Genomic DNA, 21631 nt, shown 5'->3' on the forward strand with positions numbered 1-21631 from the left:
CACCAGGGAAGTCCCCCCTTCACCATTCTTTCTGACTATTGGGTTCCTAGAGGACTCAGAGGTGGAGTTTAGTGGGATGGTTAAGTGTCCTTGAGATGAACACCTTATGAATGGAAGAGGAAGGAAGCCTGAGAGGGCCAAGGGAGAAGTTAAGCTGTGATGCAGGCCCAACAATTTTGTCTAACTCCCTGGGAAGCTCTGGAGTTAGACTGGCTCTTCAGAGTCATCCGCAGTTGAACTGAGATGGCCTGGACTCTAAAATACCAAATCATTTTGTCTTTGGATGTGGGCTACTCTGGGAAGGGCGTGACTCTGCGTGAGCTGGCTCTTTTCAGTCTTGGCAATCTCTGAAGGGGCTGACAGTATTCTAAGCAGCAGAGGTGACAAAGCCTTCAATGAAGGAAAATCCCCGTGTCTAACACATTGACCCTTGTAGGGGAGAAAAATCTTTCTTTCTGCCTGTCTAGGTTTTTGACTAGGGCCCTTGTAACAGAAGACAGATTAACAAGACAAAGACAAACAGAAGTTTATTAACGTATTTATTTCATGTATACCTGGGAGAAATCTAGGGAATGAGTAACCCAAAGAGATGGCTTAGAATTCAGGCTTCAGTACCATCTTTAGCTAAAATAATGAAAAGTGTGTAGGGGAGGCAAGTTTTAGGAAGGTGACCAGGACATGTATGGTAAAGAGGGTAAGGTTATTATGCAGATCTAAGTCTGTGCCTTTTATTGATAAGTTTCATATGATTTAGAGTCACCCTTCTCTTCCTAGAAGGAAACACCCTTACAAACGGAGGTTTCCTAATGTAAGTTTCCCTTACAAAAGGGTAACTTCTAGTCTGTTTTCAGAGCTTCTCCTGTGTCTGCTGTTTCTCAAAATAATCAGATCAAAATAATTCTAAGGCCAAAAAGGCATATTTTGGGGGGATATAATATATTCTGGTCTCCTATACCTTCAATAGTCTGAGAAGCTTTATATAGGTTATGTGTACAAGAAGAGAACCCAAATGATGAGTTAAAACATAGTTGAAGTAAAATAATGCAGTGGAGTACTGAGAGTCTGTGCTCTGAGAGCTGATTATTTATTAAATATCCAGGAATCTGCAAGCCAGTTGATCAAACATTGGCAACTTGAAATGGGCCGTGGTAGGAGTATTTAGACTACAGAAATTGTCAACTGCTGCAAATCGGGGCTTGTAGGCTTTTTTTACTCCACAGAGATGATTTACTAGCACACCACTGAATATATGCCTATACCATTGCATTTTTAGGAGAACTGAAAATATCCACACACCACATGTTCATCTCACAAAAAAGTTCTTTCTCACATGGTGATTGTCTTAAAATTTCACTATTAGAGCTTCATATCTTCAGCTTGAACTGACTACCTCTAAGGTGATATAGAGAAATGCGTAAGGTTTATGTCTTTGTCCTTTTGGGCAGCTATAACAAAAATACCATAGCCTGGATGACTTAAACAACAAACATTTATTTCTCACAGTTTTAGAAGGTGGAAAGCCCAAGATCAGGTCACCAGCATATTTGGTATCTGGTGAGAGCTAGCCTTCTGATTCATAGATGGCTATCTTCCTGCTGTGTGTTCTTATGTGATAGAAAGAATGAGAGCTCTCTCAGTTTTCTTTTATAAGGACATTAATCCCACGTATGAGGGCTCTACCCTCACAACCTAATCACCTCCCAAAGGCACCACCTCCTAATACCAACAACTTAGGGGTTGGATTTCAACATATGAATTTTGAAGAGATGCAAATATTCAGTCCATTGCAGTTTTGCAGTTACACCTAGGGCTGAATTCTACCTCTGCCACTTTCAGCATTGAGACTTGGAGAAGTTAACTTCTCATATTTTTCTTTATCTATAAAACAGGGATCAGTGATACCCACTTTAGCTTTACAAAATAAAGGAGAAAAAGTTATTTAGTGTTAGGTGTGCTGTAAATGTTACTCTGCTTCCTTAACATCGGCGCTTGGCAAGCATGGATTTCCTCCTTGGGACAAAGTTTGAAGTAGGCATGTTGAAGGAAGTTTGGTGTTGTTTTTTAATGCATCATTTTTAAGGTGAATGCACTGTTTGAAAAATACATCATTTTAATTTTAAATCAAGATGTATGGTATCATTTTCTGCTGATTTCAGCACCTCCCCCCCCACCCCACTTCCCCCAAATCCCTTCAAGCATGCCTGTTATGACTGTGGTCCTTGCTGACTCAGCCCTTTCCTGTCCAGCTTCCCCAGTCCAGTTGCTCCGTGGTGAGGTCTTGTGATGGGGAAGCTGCAAGCACACTTCAAAACTAAGGACCAAAAAGATAATGCAAACTCAGAAAAATTGTAAGGCAAAAAAGAAACTCTGTGGGACTGTGATGCTCCTGTATATTCTGAGGGTTGGAAAGCACAGTTTCTTTGGCCTATAATATAAAAATTGGCCAAGATTAAGATCAATTCCAGATTAGGGGGGAAATCATTCTTGAGGCACAGATTTTCAGTTCTGTTGGATGTCTTTCCTTTTGCAACCCTCCCCTGGGTACTGAGGAATGAATACTCTTGGTGAGATGGGGGACCAGGCCCTTCTCACACACACCTATTATTTTCTCTTCCCCTGCTGATCTGTAGCCAGGGAGTCCCCCTGTCGTGTTAATACCACAGCTAGTGGAGGTAAAGGGGGGTAGGCAACCCACACAGCAAAGGGCACCAGCAGCCAATCCAAGCTATATGTAGGGAGTTAAAAGGTCAGGAGCCTGGGTGTCTAGGGTTGGGAGTAGGAAACCATATCATTTGATTTTCAAACTGGAACTCTTGAGAGCTAAGTGAGGCATGATAAATAATTAGGCCAGGACAACAGGTATTACCTGGGACTGTTCTGGTCAAACCAGAAGGTATGGTTACCTTAGTAAAGGGTCACAAAGGTAACAGAGGTAAGTTCATATGTCAAGAATCTTATGCAGAAACATAGGAGACTCTCTGCCCATCGGTGTCTAGGTGCTGTGGCAATGATCTGGAAAATGTGGGTGGTCTTTATGTATTTGAAGCTCATGAGGACACATCCAATAGTGGAGTGGATAACCTGAACCCATAGGTGGATGGCAGATGGACTACTTTAGTTAAGAAGGTGGTCCCTGGCGTCATATTACTTGGTTCAAATGCTGCTTACCAGCTGTGTGATGCTGGATGAGATGATTAGTTTTCCTATGCTTCAATTTCCCCATTTGTAAAATGGGATATCCCTAACTATCAATACTTTGTAGGGTCTTTGTGAGTTGCAAATGAGAACATACATGTAAAGCACTTAGAATAGTGCCCGGTTCATGGTAAGTGTTCAAGGTATATTAACTGTTAGTTTTGTTATCTTTATTGTTATCAACAAAGCAGTGGACTCACAATCAGAAGCTAAGGTTTGAGTCCAAGTCTTACTACTTACAAGGTGTGACTTTGTGAAAGCCGCGTATCTCTCTGAGCCTTGGTTCCACCTCTGTAAACATGGGGTGTACACAGTACTTACCTCAAAGGTGGTTTTAAAGAAAAAATGAGAGTCTATTTATGAAGGCACTTTTAAAACTGTAACAGCCTTATGGAAATGTCAGGGTTTTTTAAAATTATTACTTATTATTGTAATTAATTGACAAGTGATAACTGTAGTAGTCTATAAGTAAGGAAGACAGACCCTGAGCTTCAGCCCTGCCTGAATTATAATGACTGTGCATTCCCTTTTCCATGGTAGTTATTTCCATTTCAGTCTCACCATTATTCCAAGAGGTGATCAGATATCGCCCCTGTTCAGAAACTGAGGCTCTGAAAGCTTATGTGACTTGGTCAAGATTAATCTGTGGCCCAAATGGTCTTAGGACCAAGTCTTCTGACTTTGAGTTCAGTGTTGTTTCCACACCTCCTTGTTGCCAAGCTAAATATTTAGAATTATATGAATGTTTCGTTCTCAATTCTCCACTTAAGTTTGCCTGGGTTTATAAACATTACCTACCTCCAATGAAATACCAGTGCTTATATCTGTCATTTTTGCATGTATAATGTTCACAATAGTGTATTTCTAACTTCTAGAATTTTAATTACTTGAAAAGTCATCATAGTTTTGTGAGAAATCTCACAATTTCTCAATGATAATTTATAATTATTATTACAAATAAAATATATTTACATATATTTTACATATTTTTCTATGTGATTTAAATCAGATGGTCTCTCAAACTTTGCAACTTGCTTTATTTATTTATTATTATACCCTTACCTTTTCCTCAGGCTTTTAAAAGTTTAGGGTAAACAGCCAATTATAAAACTTTAGGAGAAAATATATTTATGACATCAAGATAAGAGAAGATTTTTTTTAAAGAAGTTACCAAAAGCTGAATCAAAGTAAAAATGGAATAAGTTTTACTACATTAAAATGAAAAACTTTTGCATGAAAAGACACCACTGACAAAGTTAAAAAATAATGTTAAAAAGTTTAAGGGGGTGAGAGAATAGAAGAATGTATTTGAAGTGTAAATAACCAAAACAGAATAGTAACCAGGTTGTGTGAAGAACTAATAAACAAGAAAAAGTCATACCGGGTAAAAGGTATGATCCAAAAAATCACTAAAGTGATGTCACAAAAGACCAATAAACAAGGAAAATATGCTTATTTCATTAGTAATGGGAAATGCAAAGAAAACAGTAATGTGGTAGCAGCTCATATATATCTTACTGGTAAAAATTAGAAATCTGTCAATACTAAGTGTTGGCTAGAAGGTAGAGAAATACTCCTATACTTTCCCGTGGAGTGTAAATGGTGTAACCACTTTAAAGTTACTTCAACCTACTACGGTTGAAGATTCGTATACCTTATCATCCAGCAGTTCTACTGCTATGTATTTTCCTCTTTTAGAGAAATTTACACATGTATGCAAAGGCTTAAGTACAAGAATATCTGTTGCATTATTTTTAGTCATAGTGAAAATAGGAAAATACCTAATTGCCCTAATTCTCTTATCAGAGAAGGGAAAAAACAATCGTGATATATTCATCCAACAGAAGGCTATACAGCAGTTTAAGCGAATAGACAAGATCCACATGTATTAATGTAGGTAAATTGTAAGAACGCTTCTGAATGTATAAAGCAGGATACAAAAGGCTAGTCATGGCTAAATTTCTGTAAAATTTAAAAATACACAAATAATACTAATTATTTCTATGGATACATGTATATGAAGTACAAGAATATAGTCATGGAAGGAAAACATTTTCTAACTTCAGGGTATTGGTCACTTCTGGGGAAGGGTCTTCAACTCTGACACATCATTTAAAACTTGTTTGAAGCAAAATTAAGAATATAAATATAGTAAAAAGAGAAACAGCTCTGGTTTAGGATTTCAAAGTTCAGTGGTGCCTCTGAGTGATCCTGTGATTTTCCACATGTCCCTTGAACTTTCTGGGGGACAACATTAGGTCAGGGTTTCAAACATTTTTTAGCAGAGGAACACTTCATTCAAAGAAAATCTGAAAATCCTTCACAATGTGTGAAACAGGTGAAATCAAAACTGTTCAGGCAGAACCTGGAGAGCAGAGCCAGGGTGGACGCAGCGCAGTTGTCTCCACTTCCCATCACCACCACTCCCTCCGTGGAGCCCAGGGATTGGCAGAAATCAGTTTGCAGACCCCTAAGTTGGGTGACGTCTAAGGCAGCTTCTCCTTCTGACAGTCTGTGGCACTCTGTATTTCTTAAACAACAGCCTACAGGAGGTAAAGCCTATTTCTCTGATGAGTCCCTGCCACATATAAGAGCTCTGTAGGAAACCATCTGGAAAAATGGAAGAACGCTTTTCACTGTGAATAACTATCTCCTAACCTGGCCGTTCCACAGATTTGAATGTCAAGAGCAGGATTTCTCCCCATTTTTAAAAAACAGTAATTCGTTATCTTTTTGCTGCTTGTATGGCTTCCTTACCTGCCTAAACTTATATCCTTACCATTCTTTGTCCTGATCTTACTTGCTCTAAGTAAATATTGTTGAATGAATGGACGTCTCCTGGGTTTGGTCCTTTCTTTCCATTCTGTCACAGTCACCTTCATTCACATTGTCATTACCTTGTGCTCATTTTGGTTCTTGACAATGGTTTCCCTTCATCCAGGCTAAACTTGAGGCCCCTTCAAACTAATCTACATGAGACACTTTTTTTTTTAAATGACTTTAATTTATTTTTTAAGTAATTAATACATTCATGTGGCTTAACGTTCAAAAGGTACAAAAGAGGTAGGTTGGAATCTTGAAGACATTATTCAATATCATTTCTTTTGCCCATCTGATTTTTAACTTCATAGTATTTATTAAAAAAGACTTTTTGTTGTTGCAGTATAGTTGCCCATCTGATTTTATATCTAGGTGAGACACAGATACAGGAATGAGAAAGACAGAGAGCAAAAGCTAGGTAAAATAATGAGTCTCAGTCTGTAAGCTGGCTTGCTCGTCTTTCACCCCAGAATCAGGAAGACTGACCCACCCAGCCACGGACCCAGCTGGACAGCATGAGCCTTCCCTAGGTCTGGGAGGAGCCGGGGGCATCCACTTTGAGCAAGCAGGCCGGTTCCAACACGGAGAGAGAGGGAGCTGAGACGCACACGCTCAGTTCGTTTACTCCAGCTTACCAATTAGACTAGTCACTCTCTGTTTCCTAGGGAGAGTGAGTGAAAGGTGGGGCCAGGGCCAGGAGTGTTGAATCCTGTACAGCGCTCCCCAGCTGGTGTGCTGCTGGGTTACAGGTGTGCCATGAGATATCAATCCCTTCATCCTCAGGCTGAGGATGGTCAGAGTCCTAGTCTCATCTTTTCATCCCTGCGTAGTCTCATCAGGACCCTAATTTCCCCACAGTTTACCCCATTGACCCAATATACTCATTTTCTGTGTGTGTGTCATGATGGCAAAAATGCTGGGATGCCCTGCTCTAAGCAGCAGTCCTCTCTGTATCCATAGATATGAAGCCAGGGCAAAGAAAGTCGTCCCTCACTAAGTACATACAGAAAACCCTTCTCCCAACCCCCATACTTCCTGCCACCAAGTTCTCCCCCCTGGCCTCCCCAGAAGCAACTGATTGTGTGTGTGTATATATATATATATGTATGTATAACTTATATATATAATATGCAATAGACAATAGTATATATATGCATATATACACACACACATATTTATAATATGCAGGTAAATATTCTACACGTCCTCCTTTTCCACACAAATCATGGAATAGGCCAAATGCTTTAACAAACTACCCCGAAATCTCTATGATTTAACACAATAAAGGTTTATTTCTTGCTTGTGTTCCAATCCAGTGTGGCCTTTGGGCCATGAGGGGACCACTGTAGTCTTCTCCAGGGGCCATTAATCATTCCCAACTTCCTTTAATCTAGTGGTTCTGCCAGTCGCTAGTATTTGGGACCTCTGCCAGATGTTCTACAGGAGCTAACAAAGGCAGAAAAACAGAGAACATGGAAGATTTAGGGGATTTTTAGAGACCAGGGTTGGAAATTATTTATATTACTTCTATCCACATTCAATTGGCCAGACCTTTGTCATATGGCCCCATGTGACTACAAGGAAATGTGGTCTAAGTGTCTGGCCAGGACAAAAAGAAAATGGGGTGTGGTGAGGCCATAGCAGTGTTTGTTACACGTGCCAGACAGACTGTTCTACACCTTACTTTTTGAGCTTGACAGCAAATTTTAGAAAGCAACCATATCAGTTCATAGACAGTTTCCTCAGCCTTTCTAACAGTTGCATAGTATTCAATTTTACAGATTATAGTTGACCCTTGAACAACACAAGTTTGAGCTGCATGGGTCCACTTATATGCAGATGTTTTTCAATAACAAGTACTGCAGTACTAGATGATCTATAGTTGGTTGAATCTGCGGATGCAGAACCGTGGATAAGCAGGAACTGCGGAAAGGGAAGAACCTCATATACAGAGGGCCAACTGCGAGTTATACCCAGTTTTCGACTGCATGGAGGGTCAGCACCGCTAACCCCTACCTTGGTCAAGGGTCAGCTGAATATTGTGATTTATTTAATCAGTCCATTTTTCGATCATCCTCAGTGCTTTCTTTCTTCCCATTTATTCATCTGCAATGAATACTCTTGCCCTCGTGTCATTCTACACATGTGCAAGCATACCTGCAGGATAAATTCTCAGATGAGGTGTTGCTGAATCAAATGGTATGGATATCTGGGCTTTCCTGGTGGTGCAGTGGCTAAGAATCCACCTGCCAATGCAGGGGACACGGGTTCGAGCCCTGGTCCAGGAAGATCCCACATGCCGCGGAGCAACTAAACCCATGCGCCACAACTGCAGAGCCTGCACTCTAGAGCCTGCGAGCCACAGCTATTGAAGCCCACACGCCTAGAGCCCGTGCTCCGCAACAAGAGAAGCCACCGCAATGAGAAGCCCGCACACCTCAACAAAGAGTAGCCCCCACTCCCTGCAACTAGAGAAAAGCCTGCACGCAGCAACGAAGACCCAGTGCAGCCAAAAATAAATAAATAAATAAATTTCAAAAACAAAACAAAACAAATGTTATGGATATTTTACATTTTGATACCTTTTGCTAAATTACTCTACTAATAGGTTATACAAATTTATACTCCCAATAGCCATTTTGTTGTTTAATCCTGCTGTGCAAAATATCTCTACTTTCTTCCGTGTTTGAATGAATATAGTTTCAGTTCATTTCCGCTGGGTTAGAGAGGTTAATAGTCTGGGGAGTATGCATAGCCAGGCCTTAACCTCCTCCCACATCACTCAGGAGGTCTACATTTTCTACTTCTGTTCCCCAAGTGCACCTTGTGCCTCCAATCCTTAACCCATTGCTTCAGCAATTTCTTCCATTTCAATTCAGGTATAGTGAGCCTTTCTTGAGAAACAGTGTCAGGTACCAAGTAGAACACTTTACACCTCTTATTACATCTAATCCTCAAAAACAAGTCTAGGAAGTAGGCATTTGCATGCCCATATTACAAATGATGAAACTGAGCCTCAGAGAGATTAAGTGGAGTAAGCTTATCTAATTAGTAGGCGATATATTTTCATCAGATATTCTGAATTTGTTCTCCATTCTCCCCCTCTGGTGCTTTTCATACCAAAACTTAGGGCAGAGGAAAGGAAACACACACCCTTGAGTTGTCTCTATGTATATCCCAAAGCTGTCTCCCCCGAGCAAGCCAGGTTTTCTTTGAATTCTCATATTTACATTAAAAATGCATACAGGTTTTGATTTTCACTTTTAAATATATCTGCATTTTAAAAATATTTAAAATATTTCAAACTGCTTGCTATCAAGTATAACTGAAACTCCAGGAAGCTGCCAGTTTCCCTTGTGGCTTGGTGAACCCTGGCCCACTGCTTCCAGGGCAGACAAAAGAGCATGGTTCTGTATGTTGGTGCCCCATGGAGAGGCTCCTACCCATCCTTCAAAACCCAGCTCATACGCTGCTTCAATATCAAGCATCCCTGCAGGGTTAGCAAGCCCAGAGTTGTGTCTCTGTCCTAGAGAACCATGAACTACAATGTAACCCTGTGCCTTGTACTGAAACTACACAGCGTCTTTCTTTTGACTATAACCTTCATGGATTCAGTCCATCTATCATATATATTCAAGAACTTTGCAACAGAGAAGAGGCTTGTTAGATTTCTAATGAACAAAGCGTTGAAGATAAGTGAACGCATTATTGTGTTAACCACTTTTACTTTTCCAAAGGAATTGGGAATTGCCAAAATAATGAAAGCCTACTTCTGAGTCCCAGCTTCTCTTAAACACTCCTAAGTCTTGCTTTAAGTAGTTATATTAGCCTGGTTCTCCCTTGGAAAGCACACATTTAGCTTGACCATGCAGATACACCCAATTCCCAGCAATATCCCTGACACATTCATTGACACTGGGCATGACATTCATTTCTTCTCCTGTCTCTGGAAAAAGGGGATAATTGCATTTGCCAGTTACCACTCAGGAATGCTGTCAGAGTTGATGAAACTATGTTTTTAAAAGGCCTCTTTGGGAGTAATATGCCACATAAATCACAGTCCCCATATTAATATGCCACATTAATCACAGTCCCCTTTTAGTGCTTATTTATTTAGTAGTTGCTAGAACACTGATATTTCTTCCTAGATAGTTCATATTGAGTTGCTGGATGCCTTAATACTCAGGACCAAACAGAATTTTTTTTTTTTAATTTATTTTTGGGTGTGTTGGGTCTTCATTTCTGTGCGAGGGCTTTCTCTAGTTGTGGCAAGCGGGGGCCACTCTTCATCGCCGTGTGCAGGCCTCTCACTATTGCGGCCTCTCTTGTTGTGGAGGACAGGCTCCAGATGCGCAGGCTCAGTAGTTGTGGCTCACGTGCCTAGTTGCTCCGCAGCATGTGGGACCCTCCCAGACCAGGGCCCAAACCCGTGTCCCCTGCATTGGCAGGCAGATTCTCAACCACTGCGCCACCAGGGAAGCCCCAAACAGAATTTTTGTATCTATAACCTTCTGATGAGAATTAAACTTGGTATCTTTGCGTTCTGCTTTTGGAAGTTTTCAAGTTGATTATCAACATGTCCAGGCCATTCCTAGCCAAATACCAGTGCGTATTTTAGTTAATAGGTAAAACTACTGCATCCTTGTAGTAGTTGAACATATTGGTATTTTTCTGTCTCACATTATCTGGTATTTTAAGAATTGAGTCTCAGTATTTAAAAATCTCACAGTTTTCATGAAGCATCCATAATTCTACCACCTGAGTCTCAGGTCAGTTGCTCCAAATTAGCCATTCCTTATATGGGACGATAAACCATCTAAGAATTGAATGGTCTGAATTTTAAAATTCTAGTAACTGTCTATAAATGTACTGTTCAACAGTTAATAGCCACAGGAAAAAAAAAAATTTCAGTCCCCAGTTCCAGTAGCTTGCAATTCAATTGCTCAATAGATCATGTGACCCATGGCTCCTGTATTGGGCAGGACAGTAATAGAACATTTTCACATCACAGAAAGTCCTACTGGACAGTGCTGGTCTATAAAATTTGTATCTTAAGACTAATGTATTTAGCTGGAAGATTTTTAACTTTCTGCTCTTCCCTTTCACACCTGTCTTAGATTTTTTTCCTCCCTCACACTATAATGAAAAATTTTAATTGTTTGGGCCTTAAAAACAGTCTCACCTCCAAGGCCACGATTTGAACACAAAGTCTGAGGAAAATGACATGTGGAATCGCCATCTGGAGGTTGGTGCAGCGGCAGATCCAGCCATTTCTGAGAAATTGTCTGGGTTTGGAGTTACTCCCAGAACTCTGATTTAGCAGTTCCTAAGCTTATAGCAAGTCTGAAAGGAACACAAATCTGTTTTGTATATACAAATAAATCCTCGTACGCTGCATGCCATTCTCAGCCTGCCAGTTTCATCTGGCTGCTCCAGAAAATATAATTCAATAACACATTAGTTAACCTGCATGCAGGGAATGGGGCATTCTGGTTATTGAAATGTTCTGGTTGAGTGATTAACCTGATTTTTGCAGAAAAACTGCCGAGGCGAGGGATTTTTCTGTCCAAGATGTTGTGCCACTGTAATTCTCTCTTCCAGATGATCACGGCTGCATTGCTTCTCTCCTCCAGAACTCAGAAATACATCTCTTTGCTAAAAACTTTCAAATATGCAGTTGATACACTCTCAAAGAGGCCTCAAAAATAGATCAATAATGGTGTTTCAGATAATCTTAGAAAAAAGAGTAAACTTAGAAGGAAAAGTAATATCTTTGCCCAAATGTTACACAGTTGTAACACTCAAGAGTTCCTAACAATAGGGCAACTTCTTCAAATAGTATAACTTCAAAATATTAATTCAGATATTTCATTTTCTTTAGTAATAAATACTTAAAGGTGCTTATTAGATGTTAGGCAACGCTGCAAGGGCTTTGTAAGTATTAATTCATTTAATTTTTATAACCACCTTAAAATTAGGTACCAGATTATTGTATTCATTTTCAAGATGAAGAAACTGGCACAGAGAGTTGGGGATGGGCCAAGCTGATCTACCTGAATGCTCACTGGTACAAGAAGTTGTAGCATCAATGAGGGAATAACTAGGTTTATGAGAGGGTGCCCAGCTGAGTTAGGTGGCTCCTACTTCCCCCCTTTCCAAATATTAGAAATATTTGGAAATATTTCTTTCCAAATATTAGAAGAGTTGAGGGGCCAGTATGCAGAAAAGCGAAGAGGGACTCTGGCAATGCTCAATTAGGCCCCAAGTAAAAAATGGGAGTTAAGAAAGGCTTTTCTTAATTTTTACTTAAGTAATTCTTACCTGTAATGTGTAAGGTTGTTAGGGATATATATAATTCATTCCATTTTAATAGATTTGTTTCTCAAAGGCAATTAATTTTTTTTTCCAATTTAGCAAATATATATTGAGCAATGGGCTAGCACTGGGAGGGCTGAAAGCAACACAGAATTGGCTAAGACATCATTGTGATCCTTGATGGCTTCCCAATTTAACTGGGAAAACAGTCAAACGGAAACCAATAATCGTGTAAAATATGTTATGAAACACATATGCTTCAAGAGAGGGTACAAAGTGCTGAAAGAGCATAGAAGAAAGAATTGTCAGTTTTGACTTGGGAAATCAAAGCATGTTTCAGAGAGGAGTAGCTTTTGAGATCCAGTTTCAGAGATGAGTAAGAATTCAGGCAAAAAGGGGGAGGAAATTAGAAAGTATAGTTGTGAAACCCATACATCTCAAAGATTTTGACAAGTGCTGTAATGGTAAGAAGGCTTAGTGGTGAAATAATGAATGGCAGTGAGTGTGTGTGTGTGTGTGTGAGAGAGAGAGAGAGAGAGATTGAGAGAGAGGGCAAGTGTGGAAGAAGAGAATGAGCCTAAGGAAGGTTTTAAAGATTAATGAGTTAACATTTTCAGACTACCCAGCAAATAGCAGATATTGGATTCAAGAATTTCTCCATCTCATTTCATTGCATTTCACACCAAGGAAGTTTTTGCCAAGTTTATTTTAACATTGAAGTAAAAGCCAATAAACAAATACTAGAAAAATCCAGTTTCACTTTCAAATGTGTTTTTCCAGAGTCCAGAAAATATTTTGAACTTCAGAGTGGGATAAAGTGGGAAAAGTAAGACTAAATTTCTAAAAATGTTTTATTTGGGAAAACCTTAGATAAATCCTTGTCAGAGCTAAAATGTTGGAACACTACCAATCTCCTCAACCAGAAAAAAATAAAATAGAATAAAAACATTGAAAATATGAGGAATGAATAACTAATCAAAGGAAAAGGAAAAGGTTTTCTTTGCCTAGAGAGGTTTCATTGAGGTTTTTTTGATGTTCTTATTAGCTACAGAATAAAGTTTTACATTTAAAATATTACTTTATAGTTGTATTCAATTATGAATTTCTAAGTTTCCATTTTCTCTTATTTTCATCTTTGCTAATTTAATATCATGTTAGTATGCTTCAGACAACCTTAGCAAGGGTGACTATAACAATTTTTTTAAACTTATTTTTAGTAGTCCAAAGGAGCATCTTCTTAACTATACTTTTGTCTTTTCTGGCAGATGACATTTGATCCAGAAATCTTCTTCAATGTTTTACTGCCGCCAATTATATTTCATGCCGGATATAGCCTAAAGAAGGTAAATGTACAGTGATTGTTTTCTTCTTTTATCATTAAGTAGAGTATTTTGCCAGCACTAATGAAAAAAATTATTTTATTTTATGGGTTTGCCTATTTGGTAAGAATATCATTATCTTAGATCATATATGATACAGATTCAAATCTGACATGCTTAGAATTCTTCTAAATCCTGCTATGTCCAGTATACTAACCGATAGCCACGTGCCATTGAAATGTGACTAGTCTGAATGGTGTGCTTTTTCTTTTTTGTTTGTTTTTTTAACTTTTATTTATTTATTTATTTTTTAATATTTGGGGAGTTTTAATCAGTCGTTTTTCTACAGTTATCATAGTTTATTTTATTTTATTTATTTATTTTTGGCTGCGTTGGGTCTTCATTGCTGTGCGCGGGCTTTCTCTAGTTGTGCAGAGCAGGGGCTACTCTTTATTGAGGTGCACGGGCTTCTCATTGCGGTGGCCTCTTATTGTGGAGCACGGGCTCTAGGCACGCGGGCTTCAGTAGTTGTGGTGCTCGGACTCAGTAGTTGTGGCACCCGGGCTTAGTTGCTCCGTGGCATGTGGAATCTTCCCAGACCAGGGCTCGAACTCATGTCCCCTGCATTGGCAAGCTGATTCTTAACCTCTGCACCACCAGGGAAGCCCCTGAAGACGTGCTTTAAGTGTACAATATGCACTGGATTTTACAGACTCAGTATCAAAAAGTAATGTAAATTATTTCAATAATGTTTTATATTGATTTCATACAGAAATGATAATGTTTGAATATATTGGGTTAAATAAAACATTTTATTATCAACGTTCATTTTACTTTTTTTTTTTTTTTTTTGCGGTACACGGGCCTCTCACTGCTGTGGCCTCTCCTGTTGCGGAGCACAGGCTCCGGACGCGCAGGCTCAGGGCCATGGCTCACGAGCCCAGCCGCTCCGCGGCATGTGGGATCTTCCCGGACCGGGGCACGAACCCATGTCCCCTGCATCGGCAGGCGGACTCTCAACCACTGCGCCACCAGGGAAGCCCTCATTTTACTTTTTAAAAAATTATTTTAATGTGGCTACTAGAAAAATTTTAAATGACATATATGGTTTACATTATATTTCTACTAGGCAATATTATTCTAGATGATTATAACCAAAGAGCTTGCTGTTAATTACATTGGGTTTACCCATCACCCATTGGGTGAAAACTTAAGATTGTTTTGCTAATACTCAGCTGTTGATGCTGATAGAGACAAAGTCTGGTTTTGCAATTTCTATGCACTTGCAAAACATTACTTAGGTGCAGCCTGAATGCTCACATTTCCTAAATTAGTAATTCACATAAAAGTTTAGGTGCTAGCATCCCAAGTGCTGCGGAGTGAGGTTCTGGCCTGAATGAGTTTTGAGATGCAGAGGTAGTGCAGTTGCTTTTCTGCTGTCCACCACCCACTCCAGAGATTCCTAGGGCTCTCCTCCTTTGGCCTGTGGGCTCCAGCAGCCTTTGCTTTTTCAGCACAGACCTGATTTTCTTGTGTACTCCAGGCTCCCTCTTTCTGTCAGTTCTGGCTACTCAGATGCCACTTACAGAACGGGAAGGGAGTTTTCCCAAGCAAGCATTTGAAAAGATTTAGAAAGCTAGACTTATTCCAGTCATCCTTCCTCATCCTCAGCCCCAAGACTATGTATCATTTTGTGTGATTCATTAGAATAAACTGTTGTAGGTGATTAAGGTTTTGTTTCATCACATTCAGAAGGACTGTAAATCAGAGATCCAATAAAAGTCAAAAGACAACTTAAATCTTTTTTTTTTTTTTTTTTGCGGTACGCGGGCCTCTCACTGCTGTGGCCTCTCCCGTTGCGGAGCACAGGCTCTGGACGCCAGGCTCAGCGGCCGTGGCTCACGGGCCCAGCCGCTCCGCGGCATATCGGACCGGGACACGAACCCGTGTCCCCTGCATCGGCAGGCAGGCTCTCAACTACAGCGCCACCAGGGAAGCCCAACTTAAATCTTTTAGAATAGTATATTTAAAGTGCTAAAGGGGTTTCAGTGACAACAAAACTTCTGAAAAACTCTGTCTTCCTTTAATCATCCCAGAATCCTGCATGGCCATTGCTCCAGTCCCTTCCCTCTCTCTCAGGTCCAGCCAGTTCTGGCAGTAGTTTCTCTCATCTCTACCCTGTCACCTTCCAGGTGTATTTTTTCCCCTGTTTTTTGGAAACCTCTGTCCTTTTCTGTGTAAATCAGTTAAGCCTTATTTGTACAATAGGGCCAGGAACTGATGCTCCAAAAAAAAAACTTGCCTAAACAGTGAGGGAAGGGTGGGGCAATTTATTGCATTTATTTTTATTTCCTGTTAACACTAAGAAGAAAAATGCTGACGTACTATATAAAATGTATCTTTTTCTCCCCAGAGACACTTTTTTCAGAACTTAGGATCTATTTTAACATATGCCTTCTTGGGAACTGCCATCTCCTGTATCGTCATAGGGTAAGTGACATTCGGAGCTCAAGTTCCAGAAGGCTGTAGGGCCGGTGCTCTCGAAATGTGGGAGGAATCTCACATTTCCTGGACTCACACTGACTGGGTGAATTGTCTATTTTTTTCAGTATATCACCTCTTTACACATTTTTCTGACTCAGTTCCAAGGCTTGCATGTCTTCTGACAAACACAAGTCTTCAAATCAAAGCAAACTAGAATTAGACTGTTGGATTTTCTCTGTGAGTTTTGAACTTCTGACTTAGGGAATGTGGATAATTTGGTTTGAGTTATGTGACGCACGTTGACTTTTTTGGCTTAAATAATGCAGATACGCACGTTGCATTCGTTTTCCTTCTTCTTGGCAGAACCTTACCTATATATAGTTGATAGGAGTAAAATAGTAGCTATACGTTAAGGGTTTTCTTTCTAAGGGAAAGTTTACAAGAGAGCAGTCTGAGACAGACGTCTCTAAATATTAGCAGAGTTGTTTCCTGCTGGGATACACTGTAGGACGCAGACTTGTTTTTTTCTCATTATATTTTATTGGTTATGCTGCTAAGCCCCAAGTCTAACTATACAGACTCTGGCTTGCAGCTCATCATAAAACAAAATGTGGTACAAAATAGTGAAGCCAATCCAATTCACTCATAATCCTATCCAATACATTAAATCTCCACTGCAGAAAACATGTACAGCTGCTATGACTACAATGGCATGGATGTCTTAAATTGTCGATACAGCCAGTTCTACCCTGGAATTTTACTGCATACAGCTGTTATATCCCTAACACAAGAAACTGAGGCTAAAAACACACATTAGTCACTCATCCAGCCTTTTCCTTACGAAATATTTAGTGTGTGTCACTGGAAAGCTAAGGAGCTCTCATTACTTGGACCTGAAAGTGGGGAGCGGGGGGGGTGGTATTTTGAATTCTCTGTTAAATTTTTATTGATTCAAGCCTAGAACAACTCAGCCTACATTATATGAAAATGTCCAGCATGGTTAAGGTGGTGAGGAAGCTGAAGATTTTAGCACCTGAAGGTGGAGGCTTGCAGAGATGTAGACTGGGGAGCCTTATAAAATCTGGACAACTAAGAGATCTATCAACTGTTTGTGATTGAGAGTCACAGTGGATTTGATCTTTCTCAAAGCTTGTTCAAGGGGGGGGGCTTCTCTGTTCTGTGGGTATGCCATAGCTAAATATCCAAATTTCAAAGCTGGCAAGGGCCTCAGAGATCTGTGTAATTAAAACCCCTCCTTCTGAAGATGGAGGAATGTAACATCTTGAAAGGCTAATTAATTGTTTCAGTCTCACCATCTATGAGAAGTAGGACCTTGGTCAGGACAAAATTCAGAACTTCTTCTCTTGATCCAGTAGCTCTTTCCATCACCCACCTCTTCATTTAGCAATTTATCTTGAATTTCTATACATACCTAATATTATTCCTATACATTGACACAAGACTCTGAGATGTGTGGACTCTACAAATGATTGATTATCAGTTTATAGCAAGATTGATCTTTAGCAGTTCTATAATATGGAAATCTGAGATTTACAGTAGATGCAAATTCTAAACTTGTGGACAATGCTGTCAAATTATGGCATAATCAGTTTCATTATTATTCTGTTTCCTTTGCATAACTGATTTTAAGTATATGTAAGTGTATGCATTGATATAATACACTTTACTATTATTAAAAATCTATACATCTAGTTTTAAAGCACAATAATGTATAGTGTGTGTGTGTGTGTGTGTGTGTGTATGCTTGCACTTGCGCATTGTATATAATTGACTTGTTCTTAAAATTTTCAATTCAAGAGATCTAGTGATATGTATTTACTGGAGTTGAGAAACTCTTCTAATTGATTTTTAAAGCTGTGATCAATAATTTATAATGAAAAGTGATTTGAATAAAAAGTACAGCCCTGGCAAAACTTTTAGAACCATGTTCCTTGTTTGAACAACAAAAACTTGTAGGGTGCCTTCCTAATGTGGGTCATTAGGTTAAAGTGCAGAAGGGTCAGATAGTTTAAAGGTTTTAGGATCTTATCCAGCAAGGTAAGGGAAACCCTTGAAGAGCTTTAGCTTGAGCGTGACAAGGTCAGATTTATCCTTTAGGAAGGACATTCTGGTGGCCATGTGAAGTGGGAAAAAGGCAGCAAGGGGACCATTTTAGAGGCAATTTCCAGGCTAGGTTGGAAGTGATGAGGGCCTAGTCTTAGGCAGTGGCAGTAAAGGTGGATATGGAGCTATCAACTTGTGGAAATCTTGAGAGAATGAGGTCATCCGGGGAAAGTATGTGGAGTGAGAAAGGAAGGTACTTATACAACAGCACTAGTTGAAGAAAGGAAGAGGTGCCCACAAAGAACTAAGTACTGGGCCCAAGAAACAGGAAGCAAACCAGCAGGGAATGTATCTGGAAGTTAAAGGAAAAGGTAGATGGAGGGTGGACAGTGTCTAACACAGGAGAGGTCAAGTGGGATAGGCATAGGTCCATTGGATTCAACCCCTAGGAAATGATGGGCAACTCCACACTTATGCTATGGGCAGAAATAGAGGAAGAGTATTGGTAGGTTCAGTTGTTTGGGGTACTGTACAATGAGAAATAATCATTTATTTTGATGCTGTTCTCCAGATACCATCAGAAATTTTGAAAGAAAGGCACACACTTAAATTCAGACCGAACAGATACTTTCATAATTTGGTGACTCCTGTTGTGAGTCACTCAGACTTACACTTAAGTCTTAGAAAATGACCAGTTATATTTTCTGATAAATTAATGGTGGTAAGAACAACACAACAAACATTTATTCAGTGCTTAATATGTACCATGCCCTTTTTAAAAGTACTTTACATGGATTACTTCATTTAATCCTCCAAATAATCCTATTAAGTAGATAATGTTATTATCCTCACTTAACAGTTGAGACAGCTGAGGTTCAGAGAGAATAACACAGTGTAAGTAATAGGGCTGGTATTAGTAACCAAAGAATTTGGCTCCAGAGTCAAATTCTTAATGCCAAAAAATGTGCTTTACTTCTATGTATTGGTATCACTAAAAAATAGCATTTAGAATATTAAACTAAAGAAAAAATGGTGTAAATCAGTCAATATTTACTAACATGCCCCTTGTTTCTTCATTTATCCCTTTAAAAGTTCTCACAGACATGAGAGATTTTTATTAGGGAACCCTATCTAAAAGAAATCCACATTTTTAAGGGGAAGAAGGGGGAGGCCTGAGTTTATGCAGTTCTGTTTATAAAATGGGCAAGAGGAGGGATTCAGAACAGTCAGTTAGATTGGACTCTGAGAATAATTTTATAAAGGAGGCAGATTCTGGGTAGTCATTTAGTGAAGAGGGATGAGGTAGTTGGATTTTCCATACTCTCAAGTGCATTAGTCCTGGTGGGTATGGGGAATATTGTGCAAGTTTCCAAGTTAGAGAGTAAGTCTCACTGAGCAATGTAAGAGAATGTGGGAACTAAAATACTGGAGAGTCAACTGACAGATGGCCATGAAGCCCAGGATCCGAAATATATTATATTTTTATTTTTAAAATTTGTTTATTTTATTTATTTATTTTTGGCTGTGCTGGGTCTTCATTGCTGCATGCGGGCTTTCTCCAGTTGCAGCGAGCGGGGGCTACTCTTTGTTGCGGTGCACGGGCTTCTCATTGTGGTGGCTTCTCTTGTTGCAGAGCATGGGCTCTAGGCACATGGGCTTCAGTAGTTGTGGCACGCGGGCTCAGTAGTTGTGGCTCGTGGACTCTAGAGCGCAGGCTCAGTAGCTGTGGCTCATGGGCTTAGTTGCTCCACGGCATGTGGGATCTTCCTGGACCAGGGCTCAAACCCGTGTCCCCTGCATTGGCAGGTGGATTCTTAACCACTGCACCACCAGGGAAGCCCCAGGATCAGAAATTTATGAGAATGTGAAGGTCACAAAGAGTGATTTTGAAATATGAATGAAAACTCAGCTAGTGGGTCATGGTCTTCTGTAGGTAAACACTGTAGTCAAACTACAGGTTGGTTTTAGAGCTGGATTCAGAGGCTTTAGTAATTTAGATCATTGGGTCCATTTAAATGAAAGAGTTCTTAACCTTTATTAACTTCATTTTGTTTCAAAAATTAGATGTAAATCATCTTTCATATTACATGGGAAATTTTAACAGTATCCTCCTGGCAATAAAGTCAAAGAAACCTTTAACCATTTTTTTATAGGATGGATTGTTCTTAAAGGATCAAACCATCTTTTCTAGTTTTCTCCCCCATTTTATCACTTAAGAAATGTTTTAAATACATATCTGTTTTTAAATAAAACCCATGTGTTTGAATTATTTTGCTATTCATCTCCTTCATCTTTGGGGACTATTCCTTTATCTTTGACTCCATGTTTCCACTCTATGGCCACACAGATGTGTCATCACAATGACAACCTACCTAATGCTTACTGTCAGCACATACATTTTTGTTCTAAGAACTCATAAGTACCCATGAAGTGCTTCTTCTTCAAGAGCAATGAAATTGATACCCTTTTAGCTTCTCTGTTAATGAGGAATTAAAACAAATGCCACAGTTTCAAAAATATTTGGAAAAAAGGGACATGAAAGACTTCCCTGGTGGCGCAGTGGTTAAGAATCCACCTGCCAATGCAGGGGACATGGGTTCGAGCCCTGGTCTGGGAGGATCCCACATGCTGCAGAGCGACTAAGCCCATGAGCCACAACTACTGAGCCTCCACTCTAGAGCCCGTGAGCCACAACTGCTGAGCCCATGGCGTGCCACAACTACTGAAGCCCGCGCGCCTAGAGCCCATACTTACAACAAGAGAAGCCACCACAATAAGAAGCCCGCACACCGCAACGAAGAGTAGCCCCCCCTCTCTGCAACTAGAGAAAGCCCGTGCGCAGCAACGAAAACCCAACACAGCCAAAAATAAATAAACAAATAATAATTTAGTTAGAAAGAAAGAAACAAAGGGGACATGGATCTAAATGATGAAGAATGGGGTGTTAATGTTAAAACTAGCTCACTTCTTAAATCGCATCCCATGTGCCACACACTGACCTATGCTTCTATCTCATTTTATTCTCATAATGCCCCTATGAGACAGGTACTATTATTATCCTTATTTCACATACAAGGATGCTGAGGTTGAGACTTGCTCAAGGTTACACAGTAAGTAAATGGTATTAAATGGCATAGCCAGTCTGACTTTAGAACAGACACACTTAGAATCTCCTTGTCCTCTTCCTCCTCCTAAGATGACGCGTTACATTTCCTGTAGTGTTTTGCAATTAATAACTATATATGCCAGACCAAGTCCTCAATAATTTCAGATTCTTGTATTTATCATTATGACTAGCAATTATGAAAAATCTGAATGTTTAAGAATGAGCTGTGGGGCTTCCCTGGTGGCACAGTGGTTGAGAGTCCGCCTGCCGATGCAGCGGACACGGGTTCGTGCCCCGGTCTGGGAAGATCCCACATGCCGCGGAGCGG

The 21631-nt window shown here is 39.8% G+C and overlaps 1 protein-coding gene across 1 annotated transcript in view; it reads left to right on the forward strand.

Annotated features, from left to right (window-relative positions):
* The window catches only part of SLC9A9 (solute carrier family 9 member A9), a 558734-nt gene that overhangs the window by 39609 nt on the left and 497494 nt on the right, over positions 1–21631 (forward strand). Inside the window, exons 3-4 of the mRNA XM_022582689.3 lie at positions 13596–13673; positions 16063–16139. Coding sequence (XP_022438397.1) covers positions 13596–13673; positions 16063–16139 — 155 coding nt within the window. The remainder of the gene's footprint in view (positions 1–13595; positions 13674–16062; positions 16140–21631) is intronic.

Source organism: Delphinapterus leucas, chromosome 4 (assembly GCF_059928025.1).
Source record: "Delphinapterus leucas isolate spDelLeu-1000000601 "Yukka" chromosome 4, BTC_Dleu_Yukka2, whole genome shotgun sequence".
In the NCBI taxonomy this organism is placed as follows: domain Eukaryota; kingdom Metazoa; phylum Chordata; class Mammalia; order Artiodactyla; family Monodontidae; genus Delphinapterus; species Delphinapterus leucas.